General features: G+C 38.2%; 1 protein-coding gene across 11 annotated transcripts in view; it reads left to right on the forward strand.

Moving 5' to 3' along the window:
* The window catches only part of LOC107515045 (SPHK1 interactor, AKAP domain containing), a 123,889-nt gene that overhangs the window by 37,856 nt on the left and 67,848 nt on the right, over positions 1-18,185 (forward strand). For all 11 annotated transcript variants that reach the window (XM_016153393.2, XM_016153405.2, XM_016153402.2 and 8 more), the window contains exon 3: positions 12,876-12,989. In XM_016153393.2, the coding sequence (XP_016008879.2) occupies positions 12,876-12,989 (114 nt within the window). The remainder of the gene's footprint in view (positions 1-12,875; positions 12,990-18,185) is intronic.

Raw genomic sequence — 18,185 nt, forward strand, 5'->3', positions numbered from 1 at the left:
CTATTTCACAATCTGATCCATTTCTGTAAAGACATTTTTATTAGAATTGTATGGCTCTTGGCCAAAAGCCTCAACTTTCAGGAAGCACATAATGAAAAATAGCTATAATAGTCTGTATTTTTAGAAGCTATTTTCTTAAATAAAGGAATTTTTAAAAAATCGATAAATAAAACTTAAAACAAAATCGACATAATTGAGTATATTCGCCTTTTCATAGAATGAAGACAGTAGGCTCTTTCTTCTGAGATATAAACCACCCACCTCTGTAAACACTCTCATCTGATTAAGTGGCCTGACATTGCTTTTCAGACACAGATTCTTATACCAGAGAATGGCCTATCCGAATTTTGTCGAATGGCTGAGGGTCCCGTCTTATTGCTACTCTGCAGGAGTAGTCAGAAGCATTGAAGAAACAGGGAGATTTTTTCGAGAAAAGAAATAGAGAATTGTCTTCCTGAAAGCAGCATTTGATGAAAGCTAATGCAGTTGATCTAAAGAGAATTCCTTAGAGCAAAGGGAGACTGGATTCAGGGACAGGTAGAGAGGCATAGTTGGTAGAGACGGGGAAGCGGGGAGAGGAGAGGTGAGAGCTGTGTAAGACGATGGAAGAAGGGAAAAACAAACTCTGCTGAGAGGCACGTGGAAGTCAAGGTCAGCAGGACTCCATGGCTGTGAGAGTTAAGCGGAACCATGGACTCTGACTATTTAAGTGAAGCCATTCGTGAGCGGTACCACTGAGGTCACTGGAAAGAGGGCCAAGAAGTCCATGGATTCAGAGTCAGCACAGCTGCATCTAAGAGCCAGCCACAAAATTCCCTTGGAGGAAATTTCACTGACCGCTTAAGGACACTCCTGTATGCCTTGAACCACACTGACATCTAGGAGACCACGGTCATCCTGAGGCCAGAACACAGACAACGAGGCCTCTGGTGGGGCTCGATTTCCTCTGCCTTCAGCAAGGACAGGTTGAAATGCTGAACGTCTTCTCCTGCCTGCGAAGCAGCCTGGTCCAGATGGAGGCAGCGAGGTGGGGCCACAGGAGCTCCACGGAGAGTCCACTCTTTGGAAGACATCAATTCATTCATCCTACGTGTGAACTTGTATTTAAAACGATCAGTTATGGCTTATTTTGCAGTTTGACTACAATTCGGTTTCTTATTCCAAAAGTCGGTGTATTTAAAGACTCCTTTCCAGGATGCCGCTCCATCTCTCTCTGCCACCAACGACCGCCGTACAATGTCTGAGGTTCTTATTCTGTCCTCTGCAGTTCAGTTCCTTGAGCATCCTTCTCGCTATGTGTGAAGAACTCCTGGAAGGCTCTTGCCTGCAGTGCCTTTTTTTTTCTTTTTTTTCTTTTTTTTTTTTTCTCAACTAAAAAGTAGGACTCTGAAAACCCAAAATAGCTTAGAACATTTTGTGGAATCCAGGGTGATATTGCACCATTGGAATCAAGCAAGTGATTGTCTCCCCCAAACTCTTTTAATTAACTCAGAATTTTATATTATGCACTAAATATCTCCAGGCAGAAATGAAAGGGATCTAAAATTTTTGAAATATCAAATCCGGCGTTCAAAATTCTTCTTTTCTCTGGGCGTTTAAAGAAAGACTTGCCATATCTGCTTCCTATCGCCAGCCTTAAAGATTTCTCTGCTTTTTTTCAGCGCCCTCCCCTCCCCGATCTAAGAAAGCATCTCAGTTTGGGAGTCTGGAGGAGACACTGTGCTCCTCACTTGTCCTAACTGCACCCTCGTTTCCTGTATCCCGCCAGGCTTGCCCTTCCAATTAAAGTGCTCAGTTTTCAGTTCTGCCGGCATCAGGGCAGGAAGAAAGGATATGGCCCGGATAAACTTGAACTCTCCTCTAAAGGGGCCCTTTGGCTTTGAATCCCTGAAGATGAACCTCTTCATTTGTGTGTCCATATTCACGAGGCTTTTCTCCCGTGAGGGCTCATTCGCCCTAGAATGGGGAGCCTCCAAGGAGCGGGCAGGAGTGTCCTTTAGCAAATTATGTGTCCATCTGCCTAGGTCTTAAAAGGCGGTTGTTTCCAGTAGCTTCTTTCAAAGAAGACAAGAGTCTGAGAAGTGAGAATTGCCATTTTCTCATCATTGCAAAAGGCCAAAGGCACGCACCAGTACTCAAGTGATACATGGCCATTAAATCTTTGTCCCTTTGTCCAGTGGCAAATTCTGCACAACTTAAACTTTGCATACCTACACGAAATCATCCCAAATCGACGGTAGGCCTTGGTGGATATCGTATATTTTCTTACACGTGTTTTTTTCCTATATTTTGCTTCTCTTAACATTAAAAGTCACATTCCTCTCGCTGATCATATCAACATTACAGCATTATACTGATTCTAAATAGCAATTAAATAGTAATTAACTGGCTCTCCGCTCTTTATATGTCTAATTGGATTCTGGTTAAACTATCGCTGACCATTCATAAATTGTGCTATATTTGCATTTCCTGAGTATAGTTGTGTTTGTAACTCTAGCATTTTATGGTTGAGTCTTAAACTGTTATTACTCTCATGTGGAAAAAGCTCTGATCAATTTTCAGAGCATTGTTCAGCCAGCTGGCATCTGTGTGATATGGCAGAAATAAACAAGTATCGTCTGATACTTCTGAATGGTCTTCTGCATTCTTGTGACTGCACTGAAATACAACATTGTTTTCATGCTACAAATAATTGTGTGGCACATGAAAAGCTATCTGAAACTGTCACTAATGCTGCCTAGTTTATTTCTTGACACGTTGGATGCACTCTGACCCCAGTTAACACACGAAGTCTCTAAATTACATGCACAGGGGGACGTTCATTTCAAAGAGGAGAGCCTTTTTGTTCATGAAAAATCTTCTTAATTCTCGGATAGTAATGTCCATTTGTCAGAGATATTCATAAGTCATTATTTCCCATGTTTATTTACCAGAGGCAAGCTTAGTTAGACGAGGTCCATATGACTAAAAGTATTCCATAGACAAGGACTCTCCTGTCATAATGATACAGTTTACCTGGAGGTCCACTGTTGGCATGTTTATAATGGGGTATGACAATGTCACCCTCTCTCTTACCTGGGGGTTTTCCCTCCCACTCTTCTCCACGGTGAGGACAGAGAACAAAAGGTTCTCTGCTGACCACTTCCTTCTGACTATGCTTGTGACTGGAGCTCTCTGGGCTTTCTTCCTTCTTCCCAATGGACAACTGTTTTATTCTAAGGCCTTAGAAGAACTCCATCATTTTTCAATTCTTTTCTAATAATCGATTACAAGATTTTCAAATGGTAGTGGTGTCAATAGTGTAATGCAAGAATAGTTTACATCCAAACAGATAATCATATGTGCTATGAATTATCAGACATGATGATAAATACTTTGAAAAGAGTTTCTTCCTTGGTCAAAGGAAGCTAAATATGGAAGAACGCAGTTTATTCAGCCAGTGGCATCATTCATAAAAGGAAACTGTTAACATTTAATCACACCTTCTGAGAAACGGAGACTAAACCACGGAGTTTTTGATGACAGTTATTTTCTTCCACACAATGGTTTTATTTACAGTTTGTATCATTTTCTCTTCTCAGGAGTTCAGTGTGCTTTCAATAAGCATTAGTTTTTCTTTGAAATATTGGAAAGATGTTATATCTCAGAGTGGAAAAGAAAAGATTATAGAATTCTCAGAAAGTTTGTTAAGTTACAGATTAAATCGACATGAAATAATTGTGTAAAATTGTGGAAAAATCTCCTGACTTCTTGTCAGGTGTGTGTGTATGTGTGTGTGTGTGTGTGTGTGTGTGTGTGTTAGGTTTTAAGTTATTACAAAATTTAAGTTAGCAATTACACATTATTTAAGCCAGAGACTAAACATTCCAAAATTGTCATAAAAGAATTTTGTATAATCTAAAAGTGCCTCAGGATATCCGAGAATATCTGGCCCATCGCAACAATGATACCTTTTCCGTGAAAGATCAAAGTTCTGTCCCCCCACTGGAAACGTCACCCTCACCACTGTCCCCACCACCCACTCTGGGGCAGCCATTACGGTCTCTCTGCTGGTCTTCAATGCAGCAGGCACGCTCCTGCTTTGAGCCCCTGTTTTTGCTGATGATTTCTGCCCGAGATGCTCTTCCCTCAGGTAAGCATGTGGTTGGACCTCCCTTCATTCAGATCTCTGCTCAGTGTCACCCTCAGAGAGGCCTGCCAGAAAGTCCTTTCCAAAATGTCGACCCTTTATCCCTTTCTCTGGCTTTATTTATCTTCATAGTAGTTTTCATTCTTTCTTTCTCTTTGCCCCAACTCCGCTTTCTCTCTCTCTCTCTCTCTTTCTCTCTCTCTTGTTTAAAAATAATTTGATTATGATCTATCCTCCCGCAACAAAACGAGAACAAAACTGTGTTTGTATATTGTTTGTTGTGTTCACCACTGATTACCAGTTAAATAAGCCACATCCAAGTAAGAACAGTGGGTGTTCATGAACAAGTAGCTGTTGAATGAGTGAATGAGTGAATGAATGAGTGAATGGGTGAATTAAAACTTAATATGGATGGCAGTATCCTCCTCTTAGAAGTGGCATTCCAAAGTTAGATGAAATATAAAATCTGATCAATGATTTTATAAATGTGATTTGTACCCATATAGAATCCAAATTAAAATTTTAATTTTAAAAGAATCTCGAAAAAGGAAAAAAAATGAACCATAGAAAATTAAAAGGAAAATAAAACCACAATGAAATACCACTATGCACCTGGCAGAAGGACTAAAATTAATCTGAAAACAAAATCCGACAATGTCGGGCACCGAGAAGGCTGTGGAGCATCTTAGACGTCATACCTCACCGGTGGTTCATCTGTTTCTTATAAAGCTACCAGACTACATAGTAATCTCATTTCTGGGCAGTCACCTAAACAAAACCGAAGCTTAAATTCAGACAAAACCCTGTAGTCATATGTTTATAACAGCTTTCTTCATATTTGCCAAAAACAAGCTGATAAGTGAATACCTTTAAAACCCTGTGTACGTCCACACAATGGAATACTACCCAGCAATAAAAGAAAGCAAACTGCTAATACACACAACAATGCAAAGGAATCTCAAACACATTAGGATAAGTAAAAGACACAGGTCATAAGGGACTATATGCTATATGATTCCACATACCTGACATTATAGAAAAGGCAACATTTTGGGGATAGAAATCAAATCGTTGGCTGCCAAGGGATGGGATTTGGGAGGCATTTGGGGTGTGATGGAGCTGAACAGTTGTTCTACATCTTGCTTGGGATGACATTTACACAACTCATAGAGAACTTTACCCCTCCAAAAAGGTGAATTCTATAAGAACGTGATGTCTCTTTGAAGAAAACGTTACCTGCAATAGAGACACCATTGATATACTGCAGAGCAAGTAGGTGATGGTCTCTGATAAGCAGCTCTTTCCTTTTCTCCCGCCTTCATTCTAATCATCTTTTTGCCAAGTTTACCTCTTACCGTGAAAATCTCATTGACAGATTCATGTTTGTCTTCTTGCATAAGAAAAATGCAACTGGGCTTCCTGGAGTCTAGAACAGCACCAGGGGCAATAAATTGAATAAGATACTCATATATTTATATAATACTCCTATTAACCAGTGGGAAGGAAAAGATGAGCATGCATGTCCCGAAATTCTGAGGTAGAAATATTGCTTTCATTATAAAGATTTCACAGGTAGAGAAGAATTTGGTATGGGGAGAGGGCTTGGTTTCCATTAGGTCTTGGTGGTTGAGCAAGAAAGTTGACAAAAGTTCGAGAGGGAAGGTGGAAAGAAAAGAGTAAAACCACATGCTTCATAAAGACTATGAGGTGAGATCTTTGGTGAACTGATAGTCGACAGCACAGGGTATGTGCAAGGAAATCACTGGAGACAAAGTTTGGAAAACACCTAGATTGGGCCATAGCATAAGATCCTAAACATTGGAGCTTCATAAATACTCGGGAAATGATTAACTGGTGAGAGCTGAGTTAGGATGCATCTTGAATGCTAGGCCACCGTTTGGCAATAATCCCGTAAAATTGCGGGCTCAGGGACAGCAGTTAGTGTCTCTCTTCCTTCTTTCCCAGGGCCTAGCATGGCGTCTGATTGGACCGGAAAGTAAAACACTCATGTTTATTGGGTCAATTAATCAACTGAGGTTAAGGTCTCAGGAGAGAATTACATAATATCAGTAACGACTATTTGTTAGCACCTCAAATAATCAGATCCCTTGTGCACTTATTACTTCTAATGTCCCCTAAAATTCCCTTATCGTGAGGGGTCATGCCACCCTCATTTTGTCAATGGGAAAATTGAGTCTCAAAAAGGTTAAGTGATCAGCCTGAGGCTGCACAGTTAATTAATTAATGGGAAAATTGGAATTCCATACCAGGTTTATCTTTGAAACTTCAGTCGTTATCCCTTACTCTGGTTTTAGTGAGCCAGGTGGATCTGGGGGTGAGGGGTAATAGAAGAGAGAGACAATTACAATACGAAGTGTTGGGTTCCTGTGGGCATCCACCCTTCCCTAACCACCCTTCCCAGGATCATCCTCATCCCTTTTATTCTCTATCTTTGCACCATGTTGAATTTCTTCATTTTATCAACCAGAATTTGTAATTAAATGTGTTTCAATGCTTCTTTTTTGTTTACTGTTTGGCTCCTGTGCCAGATTCTAAGTTCCATGGACACGGAGCTCAGTTCCGCATTATTCACTATTGTATTATCTGGAGACTGGTCTATAGTATGCACTCAATTGTTAGGTGAATTAAAGAAAAAACTTCAACTGTGGAGAGCAGAATATAAGACTAGAAATAGACAGAGAGATATTCCAGATGGCACGCTAGCAACTGGACTTGTTCTGCCATTAACTGCAAATCAGGAAGCCAGGTGTCTTTCGGGGAGTCAGGTGTCTTTCGGGGACTGGAATTGGGGAAGGACGGGGTCTGAGTTTAGACACAGAGTCCAAGGTGACAGCAAGAGACCCAAGAGAAAAAAACTGACAGCAAGAAATGCGAAAAGCCACATTCTAGAGAAAGGTCAAAGTGAATGGCAGCTGTAGACCACTGACTCATGTTCTGAAAGTAAGAGAGAGCTTGAGGAAGATGACTGAGGAGAGTGGAAAGGCTGGAAAAAATAACACGCTGAGGTCTAGACTACAGGGGATCCTCCCATGTAGGGCGTCAAAGGAGGAAAAGCTGGTTAGAGAGAGGGACATGTCCTCCCCACCCTCCCCAGCTTCCCCAGACAACTCAGATGCTGCTTTCAACATTCCGGTCAAGTGCACAGATTCTTGCCCCCCTCCCACAGGTGGAACTGACCACTCCCCACTGGTGATACCTGACCTAGGTTGACGTCCATTAAAGTACCTGCTTTCTTTATCAATACAGTCCTATGAGAGCTAGTTCTCCCTGAGTAGATATTACTTTCCGAAAGGACAGTGGTTATTTTTTGTTCATCTTAATATTCTCAGTGTCAAATGTCAAAGAGCTCAATAAACCCTCGTTGACAGAATATTGACTTAAGGAGATTAGAGAAGCAAGAGGAGAAAAAGAAGAATTGCACATTACAAACAACAAATAAAGAGAAATTGTCAATGGTTATGCCAAGATTAAGAAAATGAATTTTACTGCCTTCTCATAATAATGGCTATCGCATATCAATTGCCTAATAAGAGGTTAGTCCTTTACAAACATTTTGCTATTTGAGCCTTGAAACAACTTTCTAGAGTGGCTTTAATTGTCCTCCTACAATAGATACAAAAACTAAGTCCTACAGAAGTTAAATGACCTGCCCCAGATGGGATAGAATTTTAGTTCTGCCTCCAAATCTTTGTGACTAACCATCAGCTCCTGTCCTCTCCAATCTAAATTACTTGGTTTTGTTTGTTTGTTTGTTTAATTTTAAGGCATTGCTCAGCAATGCTTAGGGCTGTGTTCTGGAAACTAAGAATTTGTTTTGCCCTCCCATTTCCATATCAGTATTAAATTCTTACAATTTAATCTTCTGTATAAAAAGGGAAAATAATTGTAAAATAGAGTAAAATAATTTTCCTTTATCATTTAGGACACTCATGAAATTTTAAGAGAAAATGTGCCATTATTATTTCAAACTTGTGAAAGCACAGCGCGTTCATTATTAGCTCTTCATCTGAAATAAGTGAACCTACAGCTAAAAATAGCAGATAAATAAATGAGCCATTGAGAGCCTGGTGAGTTTTATTCTTTTCCTCCCTCAGAAAGTGACTGTCTCAGCAGGAAGATTATATTCAGAAAGCTTCAAAATCGTTAAATTCTTCCTTCAAGCATTCCTCTTTTTCTAATGGTTTGTCGAACCCATTAAACCAAAAGCTTTTCACAAGTTAAAATTGCTTAACATATGACACTAAGTGGTTTATTGAAGCCTGCATTTTTATTCTCTTTGATTACTTGCCTCTTAATGTATTTGGGAAAGGAAGAGGAAGGAGGAATGAGCAGAGGAGGGCGGGGAAGAAGGACTGGATGTTCAGTGTTCCAGGGACCTACAGATGACTTGATTTAGTTGCTTACAAAGGGCAAACTGAGGCTAGGAGCTAGTGGGCAACTTGACCACACAGATACAGGGGCTGGAACTCAAACCTCCCGACCACAGAGACCAGAGTCGTGAGGGAGAGAGGGATGAACGCATAGAATGGGTTTTGGTAGAAACTAAGAATGAGAAATATGTACTTTTATCAGCTTGCACTGGAGCACTGCCCACTAGTGACTTTGAGGCCAAAGAAGCCAGATCAAATCCTAGTTCTTTACCAACTAGACAAATTGTTGACCCCTCTTAGCCTGGCACAGAAAATTACCATTTCTATGACAGCTAATGTTCATTGAGCCCTTGCTATGTGCCAAGTGCTGTTTTTAAGCACATCACATATATTAGCCCTTAAATTCTACCTCATAAGTCAGAGGTTTAATTCAGATGCTGTAAATTAGGGCATTAGCGCAAAGTGTTCTCAATAAATTACTCGGTCAATAATTAAAGAATATAAGCATTAAATAATTATATAATCTCTAAATAGTAATAAAATATGTGGAAAAAAACTAGCCTTATATTACTTATTAATATAATCAAATACACTATATTTTAAATTATGATGAATAAAATTTACATTTTAAGATTACATGGTGAATGAATACATTCACTGAACGAAAAAGCTCTCTTCAAAACATTTCTTGAGCATGGAAAAATTTAGGTTTTGTTTTAAATCCCACTTTCTTATTCTGCCGTGCCTGCTTCCATTAAAGCAAAGAGGCATCTTAGAGAAGACACTCAGCACCCAGCAATATGGACCTGCCAAGTAGGAAATCTTTCTAGCATTTTCCACTAACTAAGCAGGTCCATAAAGCTGTTGCCTTTTCCTCCCTCCTAGGTTAAGGCAGAACTAGGTTTCTGTATGTATTTAGTTATTATTTATTTTAAGAATGGATACAAAGAAGTACCCTTAAAGTGGAAGGCTTGACAGGCTACTCTTTCTGTGCTTGTTTTCTTGTGTTAGAGAAATCAAACGCAGGATAAATCCAACAGGTAGCCAGTCAGCAATTCTCTCAGTCACATCACGAGACAGCCTCTTTCACAGCTTTGAGATTTTCGCAGTGTGGAGTGTCAGCCTGGTGCTTTTTGGCACCTCCATCTTTGCCTCTCTGCGTTTCATAAGGAGAAAATGCCAACCCAACCCAGCCCACCACTTTGCTGGAAAACCCAGACGCGTTGTGTCTGAACTCTGCGCCCCTCCTGAGGCTGATCTACGACAAGAATAATTCATATACTTGTGTAAGCGACAGTTGCTTTCCTCTGTTGACATATTTTGTTGCAGCCGTGATACTATGAGGCCTTGAATTTAGAATACAGAAGAGTTCCGGGGCTTAATTTTTCAGGACCGAGCTAAGAAGTGATTCTAGTGAGGATTTATCAAACTGCATGGTAAAGTATTATTAACTGATATGTTCGCTTAATGTCTTCATTTTAAATCTCTAATGTTCTTATGATGCAGCGAGTGAAGGCTTTGCTTTGTTGATGGTTGTTCCAAATTCTGAAGCTCAAGAGAAAGACGAAGAACAGAGGCATAATGACAGAGGTTCGGTTTAATGTTAGTGAAGTAGATATCAAAGCATGCCTTCCTTTGAGAAATTAAAATACTGATAATACTTGCCAAATGGATTAATTTAATTATTACAATTTACATCACAGAAAATATCACCTCAGCATCTCATTAATGAAAACTAACTTTAAAATGGAAGTCGATAAGAAAATGCAGTTATATTTACAAGTATTGGATGCACGTAACTTTTCAGAAACACATCCCAAATTAGACCCATTTGTACAGGTTATGAAAGGCAACATTGTTCAATGATTTCACTCACAGGCCTTGGTGTCTTCAAAACCAAACTCAAATTCAGGCTGTGAGTAACTTGGGCAGAAACTGAAATCTCTCTGAGCCTCAAGGTATTCGCCTTCAAAATGACAATTTCTGGGAAGAGCCTTATCATGAAAATAATTCCTACCCTATAGCATTGCAATAAGGATTACATCAAAAAGTTAAAAAAAAAAGTATATGAACATTTTAGCACATTTCCCAGCCCATTCTAAATATGCTATTAATAACCGTGACTGTTAATACTACCAAATGCAGAAAGAAAATTACACCTTAGATGAGAATATTTGCTAAAGAAAATTTGTCTTCACACATCTGAAATGCTTTCAATCCACTCATTTCAGGCGAAGGCATCGAGTCTTCTATTTTCTTTTGTAGTTCGTTTCAAATCATAACGACGAAACTGAATTGAAAGCCGTCTGTATGACTTATCATCTCACTGAGTAGCCCAACGATCTCAGCAAGAGTATATTATTATCTCCATTCCCAGGTGTGGGAACTGAAACCCAAGATTTACTGCAGCTGCCCAAGTTCATCTTGCTACTGATGACCAAGTTAGGTTCTCCACCCAGTTAGGCCACTAATGCCCGTGCTCTTAAACTCTATTCTACACTGGAAATAAAAGTGAGTGGTGGTGGGGAGGTGGACTGAGAGCTTATTTCTACTTTAAATAAAGTTAATCTAAGTCAATGGTTCCCAATTTTCTTGAGATCAAAATTCCTTTGCACTCTATCAGAGACCTCACAAAGCTTTTGTTTGTAGGGGGCATGTTTATTGATATTTCTGTATTATGTATTATAAATAAAAGCTAAGAAATTATTTATGTTTCCTTATTCACTTATTTAATTGTTAACTAGCAATGAAAATTTTAAATGATGATAGTTTATTATTTTTAAAATTGTTGTAAAGAAATAAACACATTACATGTTAGCATACATATTTTTATGTAAAATACCTATGTTTTCTAAAACAAACCACATTTGGTGAGAAGAATGACTTACATGTTTAGCAAATCTCCTAAATGTCTAACTTACAGGTGACAGCTGGACTCTCTTGTTTACTGCTGCGTTCATTCTGTTGTACTAACTCCACTGAGAGCTCATGAGACCACGAAAATGAAAAGGGCAAATGTCTTACTATTATTATAAAAATTGTTTGAAAGAGCTCAGTAACTCTTAGGGGTTCCAGCCCACATTTTAAGACCCATAGTTGGGTAAAATCTGTAAGAAAACTAAGAACTCTGTCGCCAACTTTAGTCTGCAACAATAACCCAATTTCATCACCCAACTGCCTACTCATCTACTGAGTGTGTCTTTGTACTCTTCTAGAAAAGAATGATGAAAAAAAATTTTTTTATCTCTGGGAAATACTAAACATTGAGTGGGAAAAGATTAAAAGTAATAATATCACTCGGCTAAAACAAAATATTATAGAAAAATGTGTCAGAAATAAATTCGGTTAACTCAGTCTTCAGAGACAAAAATTAATGTATTTTTATCTTTACAGAATAAAAAGACAAGCCTTTGTTGTACAAATGAATATAACTGAAGTGTCATTCTATTTTTTTGGTGTTAACCAAAATGATTAAATCTGGTATATTGCTTCAGTGAAGGCGTTAGCCAAATATTAGCACACATGCACCCTGCTAGAGTAAAGGGTACTCTATATAACATTGAAAATCTTATATAAGATGGGAAAAATTTTATAAAATATTTGGGTAGTGTTAAGAAACAGTATAAGTTGAATCATTTGGTTATTTATGAGATTCTGTCTTTAAAAAGTTTTACCTAAGAAATATGATTTTTTTCTTTCTCACTTTAATTCAAGCCCAGAAACAAGTCATTTGTAAATAATGTTTGGTTTTCTTAAATCATATATATTCACGTTCGCTTTGCTTTATCGTACTATTTCTACATTAAAAAAAAAATTGTTGTAATGCGCTTTACTTATTCCTAATAATTTTGAGACTTAACATAGTACCATAGCTATTCTAGAAGAATTGTACCCTATTTCACAGTTGTGTTAGCAAAGCTGAAGAACTGAATAACTATCATTTCAGTGACAGGATTGCACCAAAAGAAAAAATTACATTTTTGGTACAATGGGTAATATTTATAGAGTGTGAAAGAGAACTAACAAACACTAAAATGAAATTCGATGTCCATGGCCAATTGAACTATTCTCCCTAAAACAGCATTTAGCAGCAAATTATGCAAAAGTAGCCCGTGCATTGAAGTTCCCAGATGTTGGATCTGAAACATCGATATTAACATGGATGTGTTCCTCTAACGTCTATTCCTGGTTGAATATTTCACAGTCTAGAGGTGCTATTAGCCTGCAAGTTTGTGTTTTAGTATCCGGGAGCTCTGAGGACTAGAAAACACCTCGTTTCTTCAGAAAAGAGCCCCTTGTATAAACCGAGAACCCAGAGGAATACAGCACTGAGAAGCTTTTCTCCATTCCCTCAGGTTCTTCGCAGCAATAGCCTGCTCGAGTCCACAGACTACTGGTTGCAGAATCAGAGGACACCCTGCCAGATCGGTTTTGTGGAGGACAAATCTGAAAACACAATTTGCGCTTCTGTAAGTAAACCCAACTCGGGGTGTCGTCTGCGAAAGCAGGGAATCTGCCGGCGCCGTAGTGCCATGGACAGCAGTTTCCTGACTGGTTAAGTCCAAGGTCGGGGAAGTCTCCTTCTGAAAATAATACATAACTGGTTTATAAAGAATGTTAACAAAATAACATGCAGTGCTTATGTTTCTACTCCAATTTTGCTCATTTCGACAGGTTAATTAATCTACTCAATTCTCTAAAAAAGGAAAAACCAGGCTTATGTTTTCAAAACTGACTGAGAAAAAGATTCAGAAACAGAATTGTAAGATATTAAAAAAACCACGCAAGGGCTCTCTAGGATTCTTTTCGATATATTTTATAACTTCTGCTTATAGGTATTTCCTATCATGAAAACCGTGTAGAATTTCTCTACCATTTTTGTAAGTTATGGTCATTGGAAATGTTTTCAACCTAAGACATACACAGGCATGCATTTTAATAAACTGGAGTTAAGCTTTACATACAAAACCTTCCTTTTTAAGGGAAGAGATGTTCTTACAGATAAATATAATTCTTATGACTTAGAATGTACATATGGCTGATGTGAAATTGCTTCTTCCTACATATTCTACAAAGCCGTGTGTTTCATTTGAATCGAAATCACCTAGCTCTTATGGGGTCATGGTTACAGAGTTTCCAAATAATATTTTCGAAGAGGAGAGAAATGTAATTCTCATGACTAAACTGAGAGCATTAGTTTTGAGCTATTCCTGGAGGTAAGTTGCATGCCAGCATTTCTGTTAAAAAAAAAAAAAAACTGAAAATGGGATGAAGAAGCTTTTTATATATAATGAGCAGAACCAGAAGAACTGGCAGACAGACAGGGGAAAAACGTTTCACACTGAAGAGTCTCATAGCCCAAGGAAAGCAGAGTCCATTCGACAGACTTAATTAAATTTCTTTGTTTAAGCAAATGATTTTGATTCTGCTACTTTTAGGACTTTTGATCCCTTGTCCAGAAAACTAGTTGGCGGATAAAAATCTTTAGGGAAAACAAAAAGGATTAGGTGGCAAGTAATTTAATAGCGAGAGCTGTTTGCAAATTCAATTCTGAGATGAGTTGGAATAGTTTAGGCGTTTGCTGATACTGGTCTCTAATTATACTGTTAAAACTTGTGAAAAGAGAGAAATAGAAAGTAAAAGCTATCAGCAGCTACACTTGGGTCGAAGTTGTCATCCAAACGGCTCCTGTATTAAGTTGAGGCACTAAAAATTTTGTAGTGAAGGGCAAAGAGGACTTCTCCAAATGTTATATTTTTGGAATCTGGATTACAGTTCTGCTATAATAAATGCCAAATTTATTGCCAAATTTAAGATTGCCACTGGCTCTTCCTAGGTGTAATAGAATTCTTCTATCTCCCACCAATCCCAGTGGACTCAAATTTGGCCTTAAAACTCTCTGACTTCCTTTGTTTCTTTTTAGTGTCCAATGATGACAGTGAGCTTGAGCTGATTCATCCTGTCTTTATGGCTCTTTCTGTTCTTTCCAAAATAGGGGAAAATCTAAACACAAATAAAAGGCATGCCGAAAGATTTGTTTTCTCACAATAGCTTGCAATAATTGAAACACGCATTTAAAATAGCCCATGATTCTAAACCTAGATTTCAAGATCTCTAGGAACAACTAGTCCTAGTCTCTCAAAAAGTATCCTATAGTCACTGTTTCTTAATTTACAAGTCCTTTCTCTCTTTCTGACTTGGCACAGATTTCTAGAATGGGGAGAAGACAGAGTCCAGAGTTGGACATTGCTGAGGGGCAGTTATTATCTAGAGGAGAAATAGAGGTAAACTAGAGAGATGACTGACCAGGACAGGGAGCTCTTGATCAAAACAGCCCTATGGTAGTAGCAAAAATGGTCAAGGAAAAAGTATTTTATTCTTTTTCGAAAGAAATTCTGTACAACAGCATGGAAAATGAAAGTGTAACTTAAAGAATTTTTTTTTAAAAACCCTGTATTATAAAATAATATCGTCATTAAAGTTTAATTTTTTTTAAATTAGCTTAATAACATCATCCCAAATCTGTTTATAAATAATCACAACAGATTCTGAGGAACGTGTAGCAAAGTTGTCCCAATTTTATTGCACTGTATTCTGTTCATCACTCTAGGGGACTCTATTCTATGTGAATCATTGCTACTTTAACTCGTTTCTTCCTGAACAAAATTAGTAGCCAACTTTTTCATATCTAATTTTGATTGGCTTGGTATCCATTACACTAAACACCAAATTTCTGGATTTGCTGTTGCTCAAAAGAGAATACCTCAGTGTTCCAATGTCCACTTAGAAAAGTTACAGAAGGACTATTTCAGACTTGGAAACCCTTCAGGGTGTTGTGCGCATGAGTCAGTGTGGCTGTCTGTTCTCAAGCATCAAACAATGAGTTTTAGTCATTTTGATAGGGAACTGCATTCATTTCACACCTGAAATGAGAGGGCTTAGTGAAGAGCAGTTTGAGGCTGTCAGAAACATGACGGGCATGCCCAAACAGGAGCTGAGAGCCAGGGTATCTGACTCAGAAGGCCCCTGAAAGTCACCCAACCAACATTTTCAAAAGGTACCAAATGCGAAAATGATGTGTATGTTTTTCTAAATAGCATTCTTCCAGCAAACTATATGATTTTATTTTTCCTTCAAAAATCAAGTTTGGAACCTAGTTTTTAATTTTTCAATTTTAGACTTGTAGAAAAATTGCAAGAAGAAAGCAAAAGATTACCAGATTTCCTGAATTCTTACATTTTATTATATTTACTCTATCCATTTCTTTGCATTTGTTTACGAATCTGCGGATTTTTTCTAAAACTTTTGAGAATGAGCTGCAGACATAATGCTCCTTCATCTCTACATGCTTCAATGTGGAACAAGAATATTTAAAGCCAGGATTGAACCCAGAGCTGCAGAAACTCTTGTCCAGGCTACTAACTCAGTACGCCTTGCATAATGATATTTTTTAAATATGTATTCGACAATTTCAAGAAGAAGCTAAATACTGCCTGCATAAAAATAAAAACTCAGAACCTGTTGGCAGAAGTCAGTCAGACTGAGCAACACAAAGAGTCCTGTATTTAAGCCCACTCTCTCCTCAGCACACAGTTTAAGTGAGGAGGAGGTGAGAGGGAGCCGCCAGCGTATTTCTGCCAGCTCCATCCGAATTTGTTCCAGAGAGAAATTCTTGTAAGTTCCATTTCTTCTATCTTGTATATTTCTAGGGGTTTTAGTATCCCGCCCCTTAGACCAGTCTGGAACGGAACTATTTAGGAAGCTGGCTTCCTAACCTGGCCTTACATGAAATAGATAAGGCAAGGACTCTCTGGGTATGCAGGACAGCAGGGCGCCCACAGCCTGGTCTGAGTGGACTCACCTTGCCCCAGGCAGCAGCTCCTGAGGCACCTTGAGAAATCCAAGAATCCTGGACAAAACTCAGACTCTCAATCAAAGTTCCGCTCAACCTTTCCAAACTTCTAGAAGCCAATAAAATAGAAAGAACACTCTACTGAGAAGCATGGTATTGAGGGATGGTGGAGAAACGAGTCACTCACCAAAGCACGTCAGTGGCTCTTCCTCAATGAAAGCCACATGTAAGACACAGAAACCTAGAAAAGTGACGAATAAAACTAGAACGAGCTTTTTGATAAATAACTTGAGGGCTAAACCTAGAGTGTGTGGCCAAAAAACAACAGGCCTTCAACCTAGTCCGTATATTTGTTAATGTCTCAGATCCTGAAACGGTTAAAGAGAAAATTTTTATGAGTTCATTTAGATTGAAAATTGAGTCCATATTCAATCCCATATGCTGTAGATAAAATGCGACATAATAAAAATTAAGGCCATTGACTCTTTTTTAATGATTCAAGAAATTACAGTGTATCTCTAAGCATTATATAACTGAAATAAAAATTCTAATAATTCTAATAATTCTCATAATATGAAGCATTAAGAGGAAAATATAGGTAATTATTTATATGGCTATTTAAGTATGATGCAACTGCAGAAACCAGTTTTATAATGTTTACACTTGAATAAACAACAGAAACAAAATGAAAAACCAGATAACGACTGTGTTAAAAATGCATGTATAGGCAATATATCTAACAAACTCAGGGTGTCAATCTCAATACAGAAAGAGCTGCCACAGTTCAATATGAAAAGAAATGAAAATTCCAATAGCAAAGCTGACAAAGCCAATATAAAAAATGCAATTGTTGATATATTCACGGAAAAAAATCAACCTCTCCGATAATCAAAAAGATGCAACTATTGCTATTAAATAGTTTGTTTCTAATAAACTGCTCGAGATTTTTAAAAATCGTTTTATTCATTGTTGATGTAAACGCAGGAGGACACTCAGCCACTGCCATTGGGAATGTAAAGTGATACAATTAGTATAACCTTTCCGGAGGAAAATTTTGTAACATGTACTGGCTAAAACATTTTAAATGGTCCTGGCTGTGTATCCACTTCTGGAAGCATATTCTAAAGAAATGGCCAGAGGTACATGCAGACTAGCGTAAAATCTGGTTCCTGTGCAGAGCCGGGTACCTAAGGCAACAAACAGGCAGGTTTAGAACATGGATTCTGCAATCAGGCTGCTGTGGTTGAAATTTCAACTCTTTCCTCTTCTTCACTCTGAAATCCTGAGCAAATTATTTAGTCTCTCTGTCCCTCAGGTTCCCCTTTCGCAAAATGGAGATGATAATAGTATTTACAGCATGGATTGTAAGGATTAAATGCATTAATATTTCTAAAGTATTAGAACAGTGACTGTACCTTATAAGTGCTATGTAAGTATTCAATAAAAGTAACAGCAAACGATAGAAAAATATTGCATGTCTCACGGCACAAGAATGGCTAAATAAATGCTGGGCATTTATACCATAAAGATTTACGCATCCTTTACCAACAAGGTTTGCAAAATTTCGAGTACATGGAAATAAAGTCTCACAATATAGTCATATATGAAAATAGGCTACAAAATTGTACATAAGATATATATTAAACAGGACATATTAATGGATCGAATGGAGGAAAGAGAGAAACGAAGAATAACTCCTATGACTTTGGCTTAAGCTCCCAGGTGGACGGAAGTTTTTTTTACTGTGATGGGGAAGACAGAAGGAGGGAGGAAGGGCTGAAGGTGAAATGTCAAGTTGGCAGTGGGGTGTACA

Source organism: Rousettus aegyptiacus, unplaced genomic scaffold, assembly GCF_014176215.1.
Source record: "Rousettus aegyptiacus isolate mRouAeg1 unplaced genomic scaffold, mRouAeg1.p scaffold_m13_p_2, whole genome shotgun sequence".
Classification (NCBI taxonomy): Eukaryota; Metazoa; Chordata; class Mammalia; order Chiroptera; family Pteropodidae; genus Rousettus; species Rousettus aegyptiacus.